The 23,455-nt window shown below is 32.1% G+C and overlaps 1 protein-coding gene across 2 annotated transcripts in view; it reads left to right on the top strand.

The window, feature by feature from the left end:
• Positions 1-222: 222 nt before the first annotated feature.
• The window catches only part of pwn (calcium-binding EGF-like domain-containing protein pawn), a 55,832-nt gene continuing 32,599 nt past the window's right edge, over positions 223-23,455 (top strand). The window contains exon 1 of one of the 2 annotated variants that reach the window (XM_076403414.1): positions 223-439. In XM_076403414.1, the coding sequence (XP_076259529.1) occupies positions 370-439 (70 nt within the window). In that variant the 5' untranslated portion in view covers positions 223-369. The remainder of the gene's footprint in view (positions 440-23,455) is intronic. The other variant, XM_076403415.1, reaches the window with a different exon arrangement.

The raw sequence follows: 23,455 nt of genomic DNA on the forward strand, positions 1-23,455 counted from the left end.
ACACCATTTTCCATCGAATATACGGAATCTTAGACGATTTCCACCGGAAAACCGCTCACAGAAAAGTGATCGCGATAATGGACCAGCGACCCTCGTCGAAAGTGCGGTACTCTCGGTTCGTCTACTATTGACCTTATGTCCGGCTTACGAATAACTGACCCAAATAGCCAGTGATGTACTGTAAAGTCGAGAATATCTCGTCTGGTACTGTTGGCGTCTTAATTCTCGCTAATTATTAGTCGGGTTGGTGTACATACCATTTTCTGTTTTTATTTTTCTGAAATTCGCTTGGACTAATAGTGTGGAAGACACCGGGGTGAAACTGTGATACTGACAATCTCGATGGACTGGGAACAAGTGCTTTAAAAGATGGGGTTGGTTGTGCATTGGTCTGTGATGACTTACGGAATATTATTGATTTTATTAAGTGTCAGTGGAGGTGAGTTTAAGCTTCAAAAACCATTTTTTATTTATATTTCTGTAATTTGAAGTAAAACTGTCTCTATTATTGCTTGATTCGACACTTAATAGTCGTATATCGAGATAATTAGCCATGTAAAACGGTTAATTGATCTATCTATGAATCTTAAATAATATCAATGATATACCTACATAATATTGTTTACTTCTTTTAACACAGTAAATAAGATAACAAGAAAATAAAATTGTACACCTCTTATTAAATTGGGCGAAGAAAAGCGAACATAACAAAAAAAACGATTAGCTCTAGCTTTCGTGATAAACCGTAGATCAAGATTTTTCGCTTTTAAAAAATAGTAAATATTTATATCTGATTTGTTCTTTTTAAAATAAATGCTATATATTAGCTATATGGATCTACAAAATTAATGTCTCATGAGAATGCTGTCCTTTTGGTTTTTCTCATTTAGGATCTTACATTACTTTGCATAAGATCTACAGCTGTAAATTTGACTCTAAAAGTTCAGTCTTCTTCTGTCATAAATGAAGCTTTCAGGTTTCAGGTAGGTTTAGTCCAGATAAACCCCTTTAATCGTAGTAAAAGGAGACTTTAAAATATATTAAAAAAAGAACAATAGTAATAAATTAACTTTATAAATTTAGGTTGTATTGAGCATATCTAATGTAATATGTAATTTAAAAAAGAACTTGGTACTATTTAAGCTCAAAACTCAAAACATTAGAAGTAAACAAAATGTTACATATATTTAACTAGTGACTGATCAATGTAATGGAGTTATTTGTACATCTGTATTATAAACTACCTTCCGATTTTTCTTGCGACAGGAATGTGTTGCCCAATATTGCCGCAGTCACATGTCATGTATGACTCATAATATTTTTTTAAAAATTATTTAATTAATATATTGTTACTAGTCGTTTCCGTCTAACCTACAATTTGTCGTTGTGATAACTTAAATCTAGGTATATAACTAGGAGGACCCATCGGCCCTATCTCAGTCGCTGCTGAAATAATGTTTATACATGTCACTGCTGAATTTTTTAATATATGCACCTCACTACAGAACACTACACAAGATTAGATGGTTTGATTCTTTTGAGTCCGTGTCCTGTTCTGGTGGTATCCAATAGTTGTAATATTTCAATATTCGTGTGAGAATGGAGTCTTTCCTCATGCCCCCTTGCAATTCTCTTGATTTCTTGACTGACTGTGGGTATCTGAAAGTTTCGATGTAGCTAATCAGTCCTATAGTATTTGTGGGCACCCACAATACCTCTCAGGACTTTGTTCTGAAAAATTTGTACATCTGCTTTAGATTATTTTATTGTAGAGTAAGCTCCTTCTTGCTTGACTCTAAATATTCTGGTTGTAATGAATGATTTTAATAGTTCGGTGTGTTGTTTTGGTAGCATTTTCTGTAGTTTATGAATAAGGTTTTCATGCCTAACTTTATCGAAAGCTTGTGCTACATCTAAAAATATAGCTGAGCATACTTTTTTACTTTCGTAGGCTTTTTCAATAACATCTGTTATTCTGTGGACCTGGTGAATTGTTGAGTGCTTGTTAATAAACCCAAACTGGTGTGTTGGTATTAGGTTTTTTCTCCCTATGATCGGTTTTATTCTTTTCAACAGAAGTTTTTCAAAAACCTTAGATATTACTAGTAGCAGTAATATAGGTCTATAGGCTTTTATTTCGTTTACTGGCTTCCCAGGTTTTGGGATCATTATAATTTCGGCCATCTTCCAAATGCCAGGGACATATTTTAATCTAAATGCTGTATTGATCAAGTTGGTGAGTTTTATAATTCCCTTTCTTGGTAGTTTTTACAGTAATTCTCCTGTTATTAAATCGTAGCCTGGTGATTTCCTGGGGTTAATGTCAGTTTTAATAACTTTGGTTAACTCTTTCGGCGTGACTAATTCAATCATCGAAATTTCGAATTTCGACATTCATTTTCATTTCTATGTCCGGCACATTATGTTCAATATTACTTTCAATTAGTTTGAAAGTTTTTTCTAGATATCCAGCAAATGCTTCTGCTTTTTTGGTGATTGTCACGTGCCCAATTCCCGCATAGGTCTCTTATAGGTGGACTGTCTATGCATGACCGCTTTAGATATTTTGTGGCTTTCCAGAGTGAGTAATCAGTTTCTTTATCATGTGTTAAATTTCTCAGATGATTCATAATGATTCGCAATTTTTCCACTGACTCTGACATAAAGTTGAAATTTATGAAATATTCGAATTATTATTGGTAACTGAAGTATCTTGGTTTTACATAATCATTTTCTTATTAAAATATAGATTCTTGGACCATATTGTGATTCTATTCAATAATAGGATAAAACTTATTATAGGATGTATAGTGGATAATAATGGATAATTTCATTACAGATAATCTAAACGACATTATCATCACATATCAATAGTGTGGTGTTTAAGTATGCGTTCTGAAAATATAAAGATTTTAAGAAGATATTCTGATACCTGTGGTACTATCTATGGGACGAAAAGTTAAACGCGTCTCAAAACAAATCCTTTTATAGCCAAATATTAGATAATAAAATCGTTTTCTATTTAAATTTCTTTAAACCCAGTTTCGTTATTCGCTGTTCTTGACCTTAAAGGCTATTCTAAATTCGTCTATCAATATTTATTCAGAATACCGTTATCATTCCTCAGATTTGTTCGAATTGACCTAAATTAGGTGTGTTTGGGCGCATCAGTTTGCTAGCGTTCATCAGTAGTCAGTTGGTGTTACCTAAAACTCTTTGATCGCTACTAAATAATTCGGACAGAACAAAAGTAGAACTAGACGTAATCAGAAGGAAGGCGTTTCGTAACGAGGTTGATTGATTGTATGACAAAATATTCGAGCTTCAGAAGGCTGATGAACTTTTTTCCGGACACAATATTTATGATACACGTAGTCCGATATAACAGGTCAATTGAAAAGTCCCCGGCATACCGTAGTAAAACATATTTTTTTTGGCAAAATTAGTTTTTTTTATTCAATATAATTAACTTCAAGGGTGATACACTGATTATAGCGACCCTCCAACTTTTCGATACCATTTTTGTAGTACGATTTGTCCTTTGCTTCGAAATAGGCCTCAGTTTCGGCGATCACCTCTTAATTAGACGAAAATTTCTTTCCAGCGAGTATTCTTTTGAGATCTGAGAACAGGAAATAGTCACTGGGGGTCAGATCTGGAGAATAAGGTGGATGAGGAAGCAATTCGAAGGTGCAGTGTCTGGGTGAAGCAGCACATTCTTTTTCTTCAAATGCGGCCGTTTTTCGCCGATTTTGTCCTTCAAACGCTGCTGACAGTTCTTCCTTTTTCAAGGAAGTCAATGAAAATTATTCCATGCGCATCCCGAAATACAGATGCCATAACGCTGTCAGCCGACTGTTGCATTTTCCCACGCTTTGGAGCGGGTTCATTGTGTACACTTCACTCGGATGACTGTCGATTTGACTTGGAGTGAAATGTTGGAGCCATGTTTCATCCATTGTCACATATGGACGCAAAAACTCGGGTTTATTAGGCTTGATCATCTTGAAACACTGCTCCGAATCATCAACTCGTCGTTGTTTTTGGTCAAAAGTGAGCTCTCGCGGCACCTGCTTTGCACAGAGCTTTCTCAAACCCAAATATTCGTGAACGATATCATGTGCACGTTCAGTTCATATCTTTGGTGTATCTGCTTTTCATTCAATTTCAATTTGCGGTCATTCAAAAATATTTTGTGGATTTTTAAAATGTTCTCGTCGGTAACAACCTCTTTTGGACGTCCACTGCGTTCACTGTCTTCGATGCTCATTTCACCATGTCTAAACTTAGCATACCGATACTTGATGGTTGATTTTCCTGGGGCAGTATCCGGAAACTCGACATCAACCAAGTTTTTCCTTCAACTGTATTTTTTCCCTTCAAAAAGCAATATTTTATGAACACATTTTATCCTTTTTTCACAACAACAAAAGTTGCTTCAATCAAAATGCTATAATTCATAAACCAATGATTCGACATCTGTCAAATTTATATATGTATCTTTTGAGGGTTATAGCTAACTAAAAATATATGGATTTAATTCTAGTAGCGCCAATTATGTGTCAGGCCGGGGACTTTTAAATTGATCTGTTATTTTTATGTAATATTGATCTATTATTTTATATTTCTTATGAGCATTTATGAAGTCTTTTTTCTTAATTTTCATTGTAATAACTACATGGGGGTGCATTTTTATATTTCGGGATTGTATTAAGCTAGTGTTGCTACGTGACAACTGACTTTCTTCTTTTAAAATTCAGCAGTTTTAATAGTGTATGTACTCAGATTTACCTAAAATAGGAATACTGTATGTTATAACGGTCAATTTATGTGTTATTTATACTAATATTATGTTTCCTGTGAATTCTTGAATTGTTTTCTCCCTCTAATTCCACACTAAAGAGGCAGCTTATTTGTTTGAATTTAAATTCTATTGCACCTTTTAGTTAATATATTTTTTTACAGTTTTATTACCTTTCTAACAGTGTTCTTATTACTATTCAATATATGTTTTCAGTCGTAATAGCTCAGATGTCAATAATCCCGTGTTTTACATATAAAATGTGACTTAATGTCCCGCTTTACTAGTGGTTATGTAAATATTTTAAACAAAAAACTGTTTATTCATTAACTTACTGTTACCTATAAAGTATAACATCTGAAATAAAGTATCCGCACAAGGCGGGTCTATAGTAGGTAACTAAACTACGTATAATTAGTAGAATCTAGAGCAAGTCATAAGGTAATCCTGCTGTGGGAATGCCATTGTGCTTGGAAAATGATGATGTGATTTCTCTCGGCTTGAAAAGGAAATTTCTATCAATTAATTGTGATCTTAATAAATATGATAATTAGTATTTAAATATATTAATGTCCGTAAAGTGTTTTCCTAATAATAATATGTTTATGGCTTTTAATGTGCTTTTTTCATATTATTTTAATTTATTTTTTTAAAGAAAATTTAACACATTAAATTAGAAGTTTATAAGATATGTATCAATCCTCAAAGGACGAGAAAGAGCAGGTTCATTCTTCTCATTTCAAAACTATATAGGGATATTTTTTAAATTTTGGAATTGTACTAAACTAATCTTACCTGGAAACTGACGTTTCAATAACAAAATAGAACATTTTCGATGATAAATGTACTCAGGATATATTGACATATTAATATATTGTTACTCAGACATTTCAATGAACTGTTTCGGTATTCTATGTGGATTCAAGAATAGTGCACCAATGACTTTAATTCCATTTATGACAATAAAGGAGCAACAAGGACTCTTTTCAAAAGGATGTTTGCTATACACTGTTGCTGCACATGAAGTCATATTACAAGTTATCTTGTATGTTATATGTATAAGAGTAATGTGATCTTGAGGTAATAATTGAGGTACGGATTTGAAATTGAGTGGCTTCTCCTGCTACTGTATGTCTAAATGCATTTATTCAGTTATTTAGACACTCCTAATAGAAATAGTAATTTGTAATTCATCACAAATTTGATTGACACATGAGTATAATATACAATATATTTTGAAAAAATAATAAAAGTATCTTGATATCTGACTATAATTGATTGCAGTGTTTTTATATATTTTACTATTTTTTAGCGATTTCTTGATAACTAAATACAAGCAATAAAAAACAAAAGAAAACCATACAATATTCATACAATATAGCTTAGTTTAAGGGTTTTGTAGTTAATAGAGGCAAAATCTTACGTATGATGTTTTACGTTAGGCAGTCCTCACATAATTTATCGATTTCATCTTCTTTTAATTTTATATTTCAGAATATCTTACAATGTCAGTAAAACTTCGTCTATTTTAAATATTCAGAGTGTTTAAATAGATATTTTTGTACTTTGTGTGTCTGGGTTTGAAGTAGAACATGTATAGCCTTTCTAAAGTATTTTAAAAAAATGTCCAAACATATTTTAAAATGAACATGGGTCGTGTATCAACTTGGAATGACAATAAGCGGACTCGACATAAAGCTTTTTTAGTAGGTCACAATCAAGGTGTGTTTGTGAGATGCTAAGATAACAATAAAAGGAAAGATGACTAGAAAAAATTATGATTTCTTTTCTTTTTTTTTCATAAATAATGCTTAATCATCTTCTTTTTAGTTGTGCGTGTTTTTTATTCTGGTTTATTTAATTTTTTATTGCGTCTTTTTGATAATCTATTGAGTTGGTTATGATTTTGGTTAATTAGGTCTTGTTTTTGTTTAAAACTGTCTTGTTGTTTTGTTCGTTCGCGTATATCGTGTATTTTTGATTTAGAAGTTACATGGTCTTTTATCAAATTCATTTAATATTACATATTGAATTTAGAAATACAGATGAAAATACAGTAGTAAATGCCGAAAAATATTTTATAATCCCTGAAAAAATAATAGTAGGTTTTTATCTGACCTTTTATTTAGTTATTAGAACGATTGTTATGTACATACTTTATTTTAAAATATTTAAAAAGTTTTATTGATTCTTATTTTTTAGTGAGTTCCTTATTTATTTATTGAAGTCGGTTCAATTTTTTTTTCTTTTTACTGTTAGATATTTACTCAATAAATTATGCTTTATTAGTTATTTCATTAAGTATTACAATAGATAACCCACATAAAAGTGCAGCACGTATGAGGAAAAATAGGAATAAAGAAACAATGATTGAAAATAAGGAACACTTCAGGCCCTGGGTTCCGCCACCTAGTCTGGGTGATTTTACAAATGTTTCAACCAAACATGAACAAAAAGTTGCTACCCTAGTGGTGAATCGAAATCGCGACCCCCGCGTGTTATCTTTGCGTTTTAACCTCTATACCATAGAAGCAGTTACTTGCAATATTTCTACGGCTTTTACACTGAACGCCTTCCGGTCTTCTGTTACATCTGTTCAGCAATAACGTTATACCCAGATATTTGAGTAGTTTAGATCAAAAAGTATGTGAAAACTTTTTACGTGCCTTTGAAAATTTGAGGGTTTCCCTGGATTTTCCCCCTTCGCCCATCAGATTCTGACTTGGTTGCAATGGGACCACTTCGAAAGTATATAATATATAATAATTTTGAAAATCGGTCCACAATTGACGAAGAAATCGGCGAACATACAGCCGAACATAGAACCTCCTCCTTTTTGAAGTTGGTTAATTAGCTCGTTTGTCTTTTCTAATCTTTTAGCAGAACTTTAATGAAATAAAATCTGGTTAAACAAATTTCCTTTTAATATCAATTTAAAATACGTTTTCAATAAAAAACTTATTCTTATTAGGTAGAACGAGAACCCTTCAGCCAACATGAAAAATTAACGATTGGTTGGTTAATTTATAAAAAGAATATTTTCTATTTATTACGATTGTGGTGAACCGTTATTTTATAACTACTTGGTCAGCTATTTTAGATCGTTATGGTCATGGTACTCGGCTAAAACGATTTCGAAGCATTTTTACAGTAGAACGATCGAAATCGACAAATAGAAGGAGGGATTCGTGGAAATGAGCCGTCATTATCCAATTGTACGACTGTAAAAAATTAAGTTTATTACACCTTTAAATAATTCATTTCTTTCACAGCACAATAACATCTGGTAATTTTCTTTCTAGATTGCGTTAATTAGTGATTAATTGATGGCCTTTAGCATAAGTTTCTCTTGATGTCAATGCCAAGGAAGGTTTCAGACATTAACTATTAGGAGCTTATGATTAATAGTTGAAAAATGTTTAAGGTATGGCACATGTGATATACTACAAATGGAAATTATCATTATAGCTACATTTGGTGATGATAGTGTGATACTTGGCGGTAAAGATAACAGCGAAGAAGCAATCAGAACGTTAGCTAACCAAAGTAAATCAGTGTATTATCCCATATAGCAACAGCTCCAAGCTCCTCAGGATGAACTTAGAATACATAACCTCAAAAAGAAGAAAAATAAAAAAACTGGAATAGAAAGATATATCGGTTAGTTGGAAGAAAATCCCAATTATATGTACATAGTAAATTGCTTTATATAAGCAAATTCTAAAACCGATATGGACCTATGGATATGAACCTAAGAAACTACATCGAGATCTTCAGATAGCTACTGCTAACCAGGATGTCCAGAAAATCGCAGAGATCTTAGGAGAGACTTCACTCTTCACTTAACATTGAAATGTCTCAACTCTTGCCAGGACACTCAAAATGATCAAACCATTTAATCTAGTAGTGCAGCGAAGAGTGTTTAGTACATGTTATCATTGTTACTACAGAGACTAGGTATGGTAAAAAATGATTGGTTCTTCTGACATATACCTAGTTTTTAATTTATTGTAAAAACAAATTATATTACAGTCAAGATGACTAGTTGGTGATAATAAAATAAATCTATTGTAGCTGTCGGAAAGCTATTTGTAAAATCATAAAGAAGTGGATCACTATTAGTTACTCAAATTAAGTCAAACTATAACTACTGAGGTTTGCCTATATTAACTAAATAGGTTTAATGGTGGATTGTTTCGGAAAAGAGATTAGATGCCGAGTAGTTTTTAATCTCAGTTGTCAGTAGTAGGATTTTAAGTTTCATTTACAAAAATGTTCTTTAAGCACTCTTCCGATATAACAACTGTACAGGCCAATTGAAAAGTCCCCGGCCTACCACAGTAAAACACATTTTTTTGGCAAAATTAGTTTTTTTATTCGGCATAATTCCCTTCAAGAAAATTTCTTCCTAGTGAGCATTCTTTTGAGATCTGAGTTCAGGAAATAGTCACTGGCGGCCAGATCTGGAGAATATGGTGGATGAGGCAACTCGAAGCCCAATTCATGTATTTTTGCCATGGTTTTCACTTACTTGTGACACGGTGCATTATCGTGGTGAAGCAGCACATTCTTTTTCTTCAAATGCGGTCATTTTTCGGCTTTTTCAAGTGAGCTTGCGCGGCACCCACTTTTCGCAGAGCTTTCTCATACCCAAATATTCGTGTATGATATGATGTACTTGTTCAGTTGATATCTTTAGAGTGTCTGCTATTGCATTCAATTTCAATTTACGGTCATTCAAAATCATTTTTAATGATTTCGTCGGTAACAACCTCTTTTGGGCGTCCACTGCGTTCACCGTCTTCGATGCTCATTTGACCACGTCTAAACGCATACCAATCCTTGATGGTTGATTTTCTTGGGGCAGTGTCAAAAGTTTCTTCACTCATAATGCTATAATTCACAAACTAATGATCCGACAGCTGTCAAATTTAAACACGCATCTTTTGAGTGTTGGGGCTAACTAAAAATATACGGATTTAATTGTAGTAGTGCCATCTATGTGTCAGGCCGGGGACTTTTCAATTCACCTGTTACGCTACCAGAAAGACGGGCAAACTTTTTATAAAATAATGCTAGATAATTATTTATACTCTCAATATATCGTTTATCTGATATTATTATTTTATTGTCATATAATTCATTAGCATACATCTCGATGGTGGTTTAAATTCATCACTTTATCGCAATATTTCTCTCTAAAACATGAACTAAGGTAGCAATATAGAAGCTATACAGCTACCGGACAACTAGCAGGAAATCAGAAGATTGAAGTGAACCAAACAACATGAACTTGTATAGTCTATAATTGTTTAATATGTATTGTATTAGGTAAATCTAATACGAATAGCAATTAAAATAAGAAGAAATTCATTTATTTTGTTTAGATCTTACTAGTCAAAAGTCTTCCACAATTGTTGGACGACATAATTAAAAACAGTAACACATGCTCTAGGAAGCAGAAATTATAATTTTCAAGACACCGAAACTTTCATATTACAAAATGGAGCGGATTATATTTTGTGCTTTTTCTACAATGACTCGATTCGAGAGGTTTAATTAGAATGGACACCGGAGTATAAAACTGTTGTTATCGTAAGAAACGGCAAGTCAATTCTAGAAAACTACGTCATCAGTGGTTGCATTTGATGTTCTTGTTCATGATCAGATAGCAATTGGATTGTAATTGATCGTTAATTTTAGATAAACTCTATTGCTGGTAAATAGATTTTGATCAATATTTTTTCTTCTTTCGAATATGAGGTTCAGTGTTCTCAGTAATTTGGTCTCATCAAACTCATTATATATTACCTATGAATATTACAAGATGACTAATCATCATATGATTGATCTTAAGAATGACAAATCTTGGAGTATTAATTGAAATATTGGATTTTTGATATTTTTTGAATATTTGGATATTAAATATTTCTTGGCATTGAATTAAATAGCCACTGAAATAGTATTAATTCCAAAGGGGGTAAAAATTCTAAAGCTAAAAATAAAAGAAACCAGCCATCAAAGAACACTAGTTTCTATCATTATATTATTTAAAAAATATAAGGATATTATCGATAAACATTTCTAAAACTTCAATATATGAAACTTTATATGGATATTAAAACATCATGAGAGAAAAGATGCCGAGCAGTCTTTAATCTCAATTGTCAATAGTAGGGTTTTAAGTTTCTTCTACAAGAATGTTCTTCTTTAAGTACTTTTCCGATATAGTAAGTGCTCTCTGCCAGAAAGACTGCTAGATATTTATTTATACTCCCAATATATCATGAAAGCCTTTAAGATGTTCAGGTTTAGCTGGTAAATAGATTTTGATCAATGTGAAATATTCTAAAGGTATTTTTTCTTCTTTAGAATATGAGGTTCAGTGTTCTCAGTAATTGTGTCTCATCAAAGTCATTAAATATTAATATTACAAGATCACTAATTATCATATGATTGATCTTAAGAATGATAAATCTTGGAGTATTAATTGGAATATTGGATATTTGATATTTTTTGAATATTTGGACATTAAATATTCCTTGGCATTGAATTCAATAGCCATTGAAATAGTATTAATTCCAAAGGGGGTAAAAATTCTAAAGCTAAAAATAAAAGAAACCAGCCATCAAAGAACACTAGTTTCTATTATTATATTATTTAAAAAATATAAGGATATTATCGATAAACATTTCTAAAACTTCAATATATGAAATTTATATGGATATTAAAACATCATGAGAGAAAAGCAGTCTTTAATCTCAATTGTCAATAGTAGGGTTTTAAGTTTCTTCTACAAGAATGTTCTTCTTTAAGTACTTTTCCGATATAGTAAGTGCTCTCTGCCAGAAAGACTGCTAGATATTTATTTATACTCCCAATATATCATGAAAGCCTTTAAGATGTTCCAGGTTTAGCTGGTAAATAGATTTTGATCAATGTGAAATATTCTAAAGGTATTTTTTCTTCTTTGGAATATGAGGTTCAGTGTTCTCAGTAATTTTGTCTCATCAAAGTCACTAAATATTAATATTACAAGATGACTAATCATCATATGATTGATCTTAAGAATGACAAATCTTGGAGTATTAATTGAAATATTGGATTTTTGATATTTTTTGAATATTTGGATATTAAATATTTCTTGGCATTGAATTAAATAGCCACTGAAATAGTATTAATTCCAAAGGGGGTAAAAATTCTAAAGCTAAAAATAAAAGAAACCAGCCATCAAAGAACACTAGTTTCTATCATTATATTATTTAAAAAATATAAGGATATTATCGATGAACATTTCTAAAACTTCAATATATGAAACTTTATATGGATATTAAAACATCATGAGAGAAAAGATGCCGAGCAGTCTTTAATCTCAATTGTCAGTAGTAGGGTTTAAGTTTCTTTTACAAGAATATTCTTCTTTAAGTACTCTTCCGATATAGTAACTGCACTCTGCCAGAAAGGCTGCTAGATATTTATTTATACTCCCAATATATCATGAAAGCGTTTAAGATGTTCAGGTTTAGCTGGCAAATAGATTTTAATCAATGTGATATGTTCTAAAAATATTTTTTCTTCTTTGGAATATGAGGTTCAGTGTTCTCAGTAATTGTGTCTCATCAAAGTCATTAAATATTAATATTACAAGATGACTAATCATCATATGATTAGATAAGATATATGATATGATAAGAATGACAAATCTTGGAATATTAATTGCAATAGTGGATACTTGATATTTTTTTGAATAATTGGACATTAAATATTCCTTGGCATTGAATTCAATAGCCATTGAAATAGTATTAATTGCAAAGGGGGTAAAAATTCGAAAGCTTAAAATAAAAGAAATCAGTCGTCAAAGAACATCAGTTTCTATCATTATATTATTTAAAAAATATAAGGATTTTATTGATGAACAAATTATTACTATAAAAATCTAAGATATAAGGGGCGTTAAATATTCATACTCTCGGGTCTAATGCATTTGTAAATTTGTAAACGTAGACAGATATCTCTTATATATAATTATATTTCCCATAATACGTATGTCATTAACAGATGGTATCATACTTTCGCTAATATCTCACTGTCATAAAGTCCTCGTTTGGCTTTTAAAATCAACTGTTATTTACTTTCAAATCATACTATACAAGATCAAAATGGAACATGAAATCACTAGAAATATCCTTTCCATTGAAATGTATTTTAATTTGAATAAAACCATTATAAATACTTTAGAAATTACAGGGTTCTTTTGGAAGTTTGAGGTTGCTTGAGTTAACAAAGGGCACCTGAGTCAATAGAAACAAAAGAAATATTCTAGCTGAGCATTGAAATAAAAACATTGTTATAGAAGCACAATGATACTTAGTGTGCCAAGAATTGTTAAAGAACCTAACATAACTGTAAATTCCATAGTTCTAACATTTTAAATTATTATTGAATTACTCAGTATATATAAATGTTGGATAGGATTTTCGACATTCATCACTTTTATTGTTAGATTAAAGAAATTTGTTGGTGTCACACCGACCTCGATATTTCGATACGCAACCGCCATGTTGGGAGAAAATGGGAGAAATCTGTTGAAACATATTTCTATTAATTAATTAATTAATTGTACCAATTTTTCTCAATAAAGTTTATTTAAAGTGAATTATCTAAATCGTCTAAATTATCAGAATGCAAGCACCTAATACATGATTCCTTATTGAATTTATTAAAAACTAGCGACCCGCCCCGGCTTCGCACGGGTGCAATGCTGATACTAAATTAAATACATTACAGAAAAAATATGAACGTTGTATATAAAAACATAGCGGCCCGCTCCGACTTTGCACGGGCATAAAATATATATGCCTATGTCACTCAATGAAAACATGATTAAAATCGATCCAGTATTTTTGTTTCATTCATTACTGCCCTTGGCCTGCACGCATTAAATTTGGAGTAAAACAATTCCTCTTCTCCTATACTTACTATGAAGATTTCCTGCTATCTCTGTAATATCTAAATTCATAAAATTTTTATTACATTACACATTTTTAAACGCAAATTTTAAATTTGTAATATCTCCGAAAATATTTGTTTAATTTACATGCTGTAAGGAACCATATTGATCTATATTAATTGCACACTGTATTTAAGGTACTTAATTCGATAAGGATTAATGCCGTATTGCTTAAAATAGCTTCGTAAATAAGCCATTTTCTCACGTAAAAAGTAAACAATAAAAATGGTTAATGTGGGTTATCCCTAAAAGATAAACATATACCATCGCGGACTTTTTTGTAGACCTTTTTATGGTGTACAATACTGTAGTACATTAATTTGATCTAACTCGTAGGGTTAGGCAGCGTTTTTGCTAATTGCTAAATAAGCCTAAAAAAATAGGTTAATTTACGACATCACATTAGAAACCTCTAAAATTAGCAATGTTGCCTTAGTATATTATACATGTATTATACATATAAACCTTCCTCTTGAATTACTCTATTGAAAAAAACCGCATCAAAATCCGTTGCGTAGTTTTAAAGATTTAAGCGCACATAGGGATATAGGGACAGAAAAGGCGACTTTGTTTTATACTATGTAGTGATTACCGTAAATTTAATTCACAGTCATTGCAATAACGATTTTACCTATATATATTTGTAAAGGAGTCCTATAAATACAACAGAAAGGATAATATAAAGTATGGACCGGACATAATTGAAAAGAGAAAGTGGTGTAGGAGTCCAAATTCAAATAATATGAGTCATGAAACCGAGCCATTGTTTGTTGTACTTAAAAAGTTGGACTTTAATTGTTACTTTAGTAAAGTGTTTATTCACAATATAGAATACAACTACATTATTTTTTGGTGGCCTTGTTAATTAGTCTCCTTTTACCAACTAGGGGTTTATCTGGACTGAACCTATAGTTTAACGTGGGTTCCGAAGCATTATGCCTACCGACTGGCGAGTGACCAACTTAGAAATCATTCCAGAAGACATCCGATCTTACCCAGCCTGATTACTGGAGTGACTAGGAGCATTTTCCTTGTTGGATTTTTATTCAATAATTAAATATCTGATTTTTGAGGATTATCAAATATCTATTCCTATTTTCATATAAATATTGATGTTATATTTAGTTATATTCGTGACCGAGAAATTCGCTATTTTGAATATTCAACTTTGTTAATCCTAATTTGACTTTTAATATACAATTTGCATATTATAATATTTCAGATTAACATACTTTTCCATAACATCGTTATCTGGTTTTTATGGTGGGCAAAAAAGTTGAAATGTGATAGCACTATCTATCTTTGCCAATAACATAAAAAATTGCTATTAAATTGGTGTTACAGGCTTTAATGGAACGACAAAAAAGTGTGTCATGCGAATTTCTGTAGAATGAATCTTTCTAGAAAATAAACTAGTAGAGAGTTTTAATGAAAACTTCTTTGTTTTGATAAAAGGGCTCGATTTCCAAATAAAACACGGAGGAATGACAGGGGAGTAACTTATTTATTGATTGATCAATTGATGCTGTGATTGACTGAGCGATGATGTGACTACTGTTGATTTTTCTTTAAAATCTCCATGTGTGTTGACTTAGGATCCGAAGAAATGAACTGCTCTTGCGTTATTAGTGTCACCATACTGTTCTATTGGCCAATGTTTGGTTTGTCAATGAACATATATGTAAATAAATATTACGTTAGACAAAAACCAGAACAGATCAGACTAAAAATCAAAGAAATGTACTTGTTAGTCGGAAGATACTTCCAACTTAGTACACCAGGTATTCACCAAGTTCCAACAAAGTACTTACTTGAACTTAAGGGGTTCAAATATGGGGCTGAACTAAAACATCACCCCAACTAATAATCCTGCGAAAGATCTTCTATTAATTACCGATGGTTGTCGCTACGTCACCAAAGAATAACTATACGATAAACCCAAATCAAATGGGTTTCGGAAGTTATCCAAGATTTTGCCTTAAAACACGAAATAACGTTACTAAATCACAGCAACTTGAAAGCGATATAGCTACTGGACAACACGCAGAAAATGAGAAGATTGAAGCTAACCCAACCACATGTTGTTATAGAGTGTATTGTTGTTGTAAATGTTTAACATTAACTTTAGTTTAAGTAATCTGATTTAATTTTGTATGAGAAATACATACTGGTGAATTCATTCCGCAAGTGTCTTACTTATGCTGTATATTGATGCAAGTATAATAGAATCACAGTAATAAATGAATTTTATAAATTATAGATCATGCAAGCATATTTAATTGAAGATGTGATTTTAAAAAAATATGTAACTCCTGTATCAGATGATGTGTTGATTCGGAAAATAATAATAAAAATCAGGAATCCTTGAAATCACCCAGAAACTTCACGTCACATTTTAGTATTTCATATCACTGGCAAGTTTAAAAAGCGAAAAAAATTAAGTACGCGGTTCTTCTCGATTGGATACTGTCTGGAAATTTAAAATTTGTCTCCATGTGTCTTGATCAACTTAAAGGATTTACAAAATTTCCATGTCTTATATGTCAAAAGGGTAGCAGAGCAAGGGCTCAACATTGGTCGAAAAAACTATGGGGACAGAAAAGGTTTGACACCCAGAAAGAAGCATATTTTGTCTAAAACTTTAGTAGATACCAAATAGTTTCGTTTACAACCATTACATATAAAGTTTCGTGAAGCACTTTCTAAAGTATTTGCTTAAATATTGTATAATTTATCAGAAACCAAAATTAAAGGAGTCCTGATGTTTGATTCTAATTTCAAAGCAATTTTGAGTAGAAAGAAAAAGGGGGATTGAATATTATTTGAAGAAGTTGAGAGTCACATCGAGGCAAAGGCTCAAATTCCAAAACATATTCACATATTTTTTATCTAAAATAATCAGATATTTTGTATAATGTTATTGCATAGCTGATGTGACAGAAAATTTCTAAGTCGTTCAGTGCAAAAGCCATTCAGTTTGCCTTTTAAACACTAACCATAGCATATAAGACCTTGTAGAAATATTGTAGACAACTGTTTTTATGGTGTAATGATTAAAGCGTTTTAGCGTTTTTAGCTCCCAAATGGAAATCACGGGTTCGATTCCCGGCGTCGAAAATTACTTATTGTTGTTGTTTAGTTAGAACATTTGTCAAATCACAGCTACGTAATTTCTCATCAGGCTAGGTACCAGACACCAGGGCCTGAAGCGCTCCTTAATTTCTATTATTCTTTCTTTATTTCCAGTTTTTCTCATATGGGCTGCACCTTTATTTGACTTACCCATTGTAATATTAAATAAAATAACTGCGTGGCTTATTGAGTAAATATCTAGCACTAAAAAGAGAAATATAAAGTATTCATAACAAAAAAATTGAACCGAATTCAAGAAGTAAATCACTAAAAATTAAAAAATAATCAAACTTAGATTTTTAGCACAAAAAAAACTTTTTAAAATAAAATATGTACATAATAATCGCTGTAATAACTAAATAAATAGAAATACACACCTCATTTCACCTACCTACAACACGTATTTTCTTTTCTACTATATACACACATATTAGCTTAATACCTACCTAAACTTATTTACCAGTTTACAATATTATTTTAACTACTACCAATTGATGGGTTTGAAGTCGGCACCGAGCCCCAACAATACAAAAAAAATAATATAATTTTGTGACATATACAAATAATTAAAAAACCAACAAAACAGATCTAAATTATTATAACTGTTTGGGTAAAAAGTCGGTTAAAAATGACTACATTATGATATCTATACAATAAAACAACAATACTGCAATGCACGCCTTTTAATGGAAAATTATTGACTGACAAGAAACGTCACACAATTTAACAATTGACGCGCGTATATTGTATTGCCACTATACAAAAACAATAATAATAATGATATCAGTACATATTCAAGGTAAAATAACCTTTTGAAAACAACATCATTTATTCAGACAAATATAATAAACTATAAATTACATAAACACTAGTGTTGTTCCTAATAATTTGGCTATATATTGTAAGTTGGGAGTATCTTCCGACTAACCAGTGCTGTTAATTAATTTTGAACGTAATGTGAGGTAAAATGCCAACTAAGCCAACTATGAAATGTTAAAATTATAGAACGTCATAATATAGACCGTCTATAAACATATTAACGTTGAAATTACATCAATGCTGTCAAAAAGCTCCCTTTTTGACTTAATTACTGGAAGAATCTTAAAAGAGCTCTTATACAAGTGCATTAAATTAATAAAAATAAAATTTAATGCCATGGTATAACTTAATTACTTTCCTAGCACTTGGAAAGTGGCTCATATCACTTTGATTCTTACACCTGGGAAAAAAACAGAAGACGTCTCCTCTTATCCTCCTATAAGCCTGTCACATATGATCTCTAAACTATTCGTAAAATTATACATTAAGAGACTCGAAATAATCGCAGAAGAGAGAAATATTATCCTAAACCATCAATTTGGCTTCCGTAATAACCACGGAACAACAGAACACATATATCGTAGTAGTAGAAGCGATCTTCTACCTGTCAGGTTAGCTAAATTATATAATGAAAATCATATAATAATACTTATTTCACACGGGCAGATTGTTCAAGTTCTAAGAGATTAATAAAAAAAGAAATTACGTCTGATATGCGGTGGTGTTAGAATATTCCCATCACATTCCACAGGTATTAATAAATTTTAATTCAATCAGACATATTTTATAATCGACGGACTGTGCGAGCCAAACCAAAACCAAACCTGTAACCGGACGAAGAAGTTGTCGATTTTTTAACGCGAAACCAGTCTGACTGTTCCGAGATCATCATCATCATCCTCATGCAAATTGTTAGCTGGGCTTTTTCTCGTGATGACCAGATGTGGTTTCGCGATACTCTTGCTCGACAACAGATGGAGGACTGTAATCGTCGGTGGCGTTAACTTCTTCAAGTTTACGTCTAAGAAATGCCAATAAATTTTCTTCTATATTAAGCGGCAGGCGAGAGAGTAATTTTGTTTATGGTTAAGTACTGTTTTTCGCCTTAAAATAACAGTTACTAGTTTAAGTCTATAGTGAAATATGTGTTGTTATTTATTGTTATATGTCGCAATAACATTTTGCCATAAATGTTCTATGTCATTACTCTGTCAAAACATTATCGGAAATGCTCAGTTTTCTGTTATTTATTTAAATTTGTTTTATAGCTCATAAATGAGACTCATTTGGAGCCACTTCTTCATATACCTTTGTTTCTTAACTGTATACAAAACAGGTGTTTCCGGATAATAATTTCAATTTTAGAATCAGCAAAATGTGTATATCTAAGACTTGTTAATAAAATTAAGGCCGAAATTGGTGCACCATGTTACTCTATTCAATGGAGCGTCATTGTGGTATGATCTTCAGCACTAGACTCTTGAAGAGCAAAAGTATAAAAGTGAGAATGTATAAAAACATTATCATGACTTTAATATATACTTTCGTTTTTATTTTCCTTATCTACCAATAGCATTATTATCCATCATAGAACTCGTAGGGCCGGCTTGGTTGGCGCAGTAATAAAGGCGATAGGACGGTCCACCTACTGTTGCGGGTTCGAATCCTGCTGTGGTATGGTCGTTAATTTATATTTGTGATTCTTTAATAATTGTGATTGTCCTAGGCAAGAGTGTACGTTGCGTCAGTATCTAGGTTGGGTAAGAGTGGACGTCTTCTATGATTATTTCTCAGTTGGCCACTTGCCAGTCGGTGGGCTTAACGCCGGGGATCGTGGTTCGGAGCCCACGTTAAACAGTAGGTTCAGTCCAGATAAACCCTCGTTGTTGCTGAGAGATCGTGATCAACGAGTTGAGTACTGTAATGAAATCCTAAGGCTTGAAGATTTTTCGTTTAAATTGATAATGAGCGATGAAGCCCAGTTTCTTCTCAGAGGCCACCTCAATAAACAGAACAGTCGGTTTTGGGGAACACAGAATCCTCACTCGAATCCCAGTTAATTCATGAAACATCATTGCTTCCACTAAAAACAACTATACTGTATGGTGGAAACATAATTGGTCCCTATTTTTTTCTAAATGACCAAGGGGTTGCAGTTACTGTTAAACGGTACCAAGACATGATTCGAAATTTTCTTTTGTCTGAAATGGAAGAGCAAGGACATGTAGTTTCAGCAAGATGGGGCCACAGCACACACAGTTCGTTCAACAAAACTAATTTCGCGAAGTGGCGATTTAGCATGGCCTGCCAGAGCTCCGGATTTAATATCACCAAACATTTTTATGTTTTTTTTAATCAAAAGTTTATGTTAATAAGCCCCAAACAATTTGACATCTTAAAAACAATATTCGTCACGAAATTGAAGAACTTCAGCCTCAGATATTGCAGGATATCATGAAAAATGCCTTAAAAAGAGCTGAAAGTCGCATAGCGAATCGCGGTCACCATTTAGCCGATATAATTTTTCAATCACAATGAAAGAAAAATGTAAAGTTAGAGGTAATCAAAATGGTAGCAGGACTTTTGCCGCACGTTGTCTAAATATTGTTAGTTTGAAACACTTTTCTGATGGTTTTTGTAAGATTTTTCCAGTTATTTGATAACATCCGGGAGATGTTTTAGCATACATTTCATTAATTATTGTCTGTTTTACTTTCCTAATAGTATGTTTTTCGTCACTATGCTTAATGAGTGGATTATGTTGTTGGAACCTTTTAATCTTTCTTGTTATTTTCCAGGGAGAATATTCCGTTACATCAGTTGGCGTTAGGTTTTCTAAATATCCTTGTATTCTTTGGTTTTATTCATTATTATTTAGCCCTTTCAGTTCTTTTATTATCTTGTTGATCTTTTTATGTTTTTGTTCTGTTCTTGCTTGTTGCCAAGTTTTTCGCAGTTTCCCTTTCTCTCCGATTTTCTGTTTAATTGTGTATGATATGAAGTTAACTTTCTGATATTGTGCAATACTAGGAGTAGCTTACCACGCTGCATCTTGCGTGGTTCTTGTTACATTTATAGCTGCTGTTTAATATATACACATGTTTAAGATATTATTGCATCGCTATTAGATAAGAAACGAAATATTACAGATGTTTCTGATTAAAAAATTTAATCTTTAAATTCGATAATACCCATAACCCAATTGCGATTAGAAGATGAACCTGTTCTGCTGATCGAAAATGAACACTGAAGTCACGGTCAGGTGAAAGAGAGGCATTCCCCGCCGTGAGCCATCGATGAAAGTATCGTCGTGTCGTCGCCAATAACACCACGCATTCGGAATAAATCGAAAAATCACCTCAAACCCGAGCCCGTCCCCTTCCCCGGTCCCGTTACCGGCCCGTTAGTTGGTCAGAGGTGTGCCGTCCAACGGCTAATCAATTACTTCTGGGCATTAGAGTGAATACCAAGCGACCGTCAATGGACGTACCCGAAATTTTTTCACATTACGGCGCGACCTTTAAAAATATCTGGTGGATCATTGTTATGCCTCAGGTAGAGTCGGAATGAGGCTTGGATCTGGGTTAACAGCTCGAGGCGATGGTTTCTGGGTTCCTCAGGTTCAATCGGAAGAAATGTTTTCGCAATTTGTTTTCGGTTATATAAAAAATAACATAATATGGATGTTATGTATCTTGTTACTAAAGAAGTTATTAAGCTTACGGTCAGACAGAGAGACGTTATCTTACTCGAACCACAAAACATAGATAGTATGGAAGGGAATCTTTCTTTTTTGTTTATTTATGTATTACATTATAACTAGTCATAATAATGTTTATGTAATAACACTGCTGTTTTTGTACACAAATACAAGGTCAAAAGATTAGATTTTTTTGGGTCTGTATCCTTTGCTGGTGTTATCCAAGAGTTGTATTACTTCGATATTGGCATGAAAGTGGAGTATCTCCTCATGTCTCTTGGCGCTTCTCTTGATTCTTGAGTGACAGTTCAGTATCTAACAGGTCAACAATTGAAAAGTCCCCGGCTTGTCACATAGATGGCGCTACTAGAATTAAATCCATATGTTTGTTAGTTAGCTCTAATCCTCAAGAGATGTGTATATAAAATTGACAGCTATCGGATCATTAATTTGAGAATTATAGCATTTTGAGTTAAGCAACTTTTGTTATTGTGAAAAAAATTAATAAAAAGGAATTTCGCGTGTTACCATACCCAAATATTCGTGAATGATATGATGTACACGTTCAGTTGATATCTTTAGAATATCTGCTAATTCATTCAGTTTCAATTTACGGTCATGCAAAATCATTTTGTGGTTTTTTTTAATGTTTTCGTCGGTAACAATCTCTTTTGGGCGTCCACTGCGTTCACCGTCTTCGGTGCTCATTTCACCTCGTCTATACTCAGCATACCAATCCTTGATGATAGCCAGGTTTTTGCTTCAACTGTATTTTTCCCTTCAACAAGCAATATTTTATTAACACGCGAAATTCTTTTTATCCATTTTTTTACAATAACAAAAGTTACTTCACTCATAATTCACAAACTAATGATCCGACAGCTGTCAAACTTATACACGCATTCTTTGAGGGTGAGTAGCGCTATCTATGTGTCAGCCGGGGACTTTTTAGTTGATCTGTTACATAGTGTTGTTGCTATACGAAATGATGGTAATATTTATTGTTTTGGTGTTTGTCCGGTCTGATTATACATGAACTGTACATGGATAGGTTTACTTTCGTTTATTTATATTATCAAAGTTTGGGTCTATTTGTCTATAATCTAATTTCTAATTGTCTATTTTTCGTATTGGTTTCTTCGCTATTGCCTCCGACGGCAAGAATCACAGTAACAGCAGCAAATGTAGCTATAATGCTATTTTACATTGGTATATGGTTTATTACATGTGTAGAGTAGGTAAAATCCAAAACACACTTCCTGATAGTCACTTGCTTTATGTATATATATATATATATATAAATATTTCAATAATTAGTTTTCAGGTTATGGTGAGTTTAATGAAACATTTGTTATTCAATAGCTATAACAATAGATAAAAATAGCTGGATGACTGATAATGATGGAGTGTAATATGTGTAATAGGATCCATTTCCCATTCTACAAGAAGTGTTGAAGCAGATTTCACATGTCAAGCTAATGCTGTGCAGTCCGGATAAATCCTTGTCAGATAAAAAGACTAAAATATAACAAAAAATATATAATATATTACATTATAACAGCAATTAAACATCAATAAATAAAGCTCATCCGTAATTAAAGACATAAATAATGTATGTTTTACATCATGAATATATACATAAAAATGTTTAATTGGTGTAGTAGTACCTTGAAACAATATTAACATCTTGTGGAAATAATGTTATTTTATCAAAATAAGAAACAACATAACAATTTTATGGTTTTATTCAATGCTTCAACTACGGTATCTTTCTCTACTAAAACTGGACGTTTCTACAATAAAGGATCGTTTAAGTTAATTGGCCTCTTTTATTTACCATATTTTTAATTTATAACTGATTATTGATATATATACAGTATGTTGTAGTAAAGGTATTTATTTAAAAAAATAATGTAATATTTGTGTAAAACTAAAAGTTTGTAATGTGTTTATTGATTGGAATTAATAAACTACGATAAAATGCATAGTATGG

This window comes from Rhynchophorus ferrugineus, unplaced genomic scaffold (genome assembly GCF_030347505.1).
Source record: "Rhynchophorus ferrugineus isolate W39M unplaced genomic scaffold, kcgeb_rfMv2 rfM4, whole genome shotgun sequence".
Lineage (NCBI taxonomy): Eukaryota > Metazoa > Arthropoda > Insecta > Coleoptera > Curculionidae > Rhynchophorus > Rhynchophorus ferrugineus.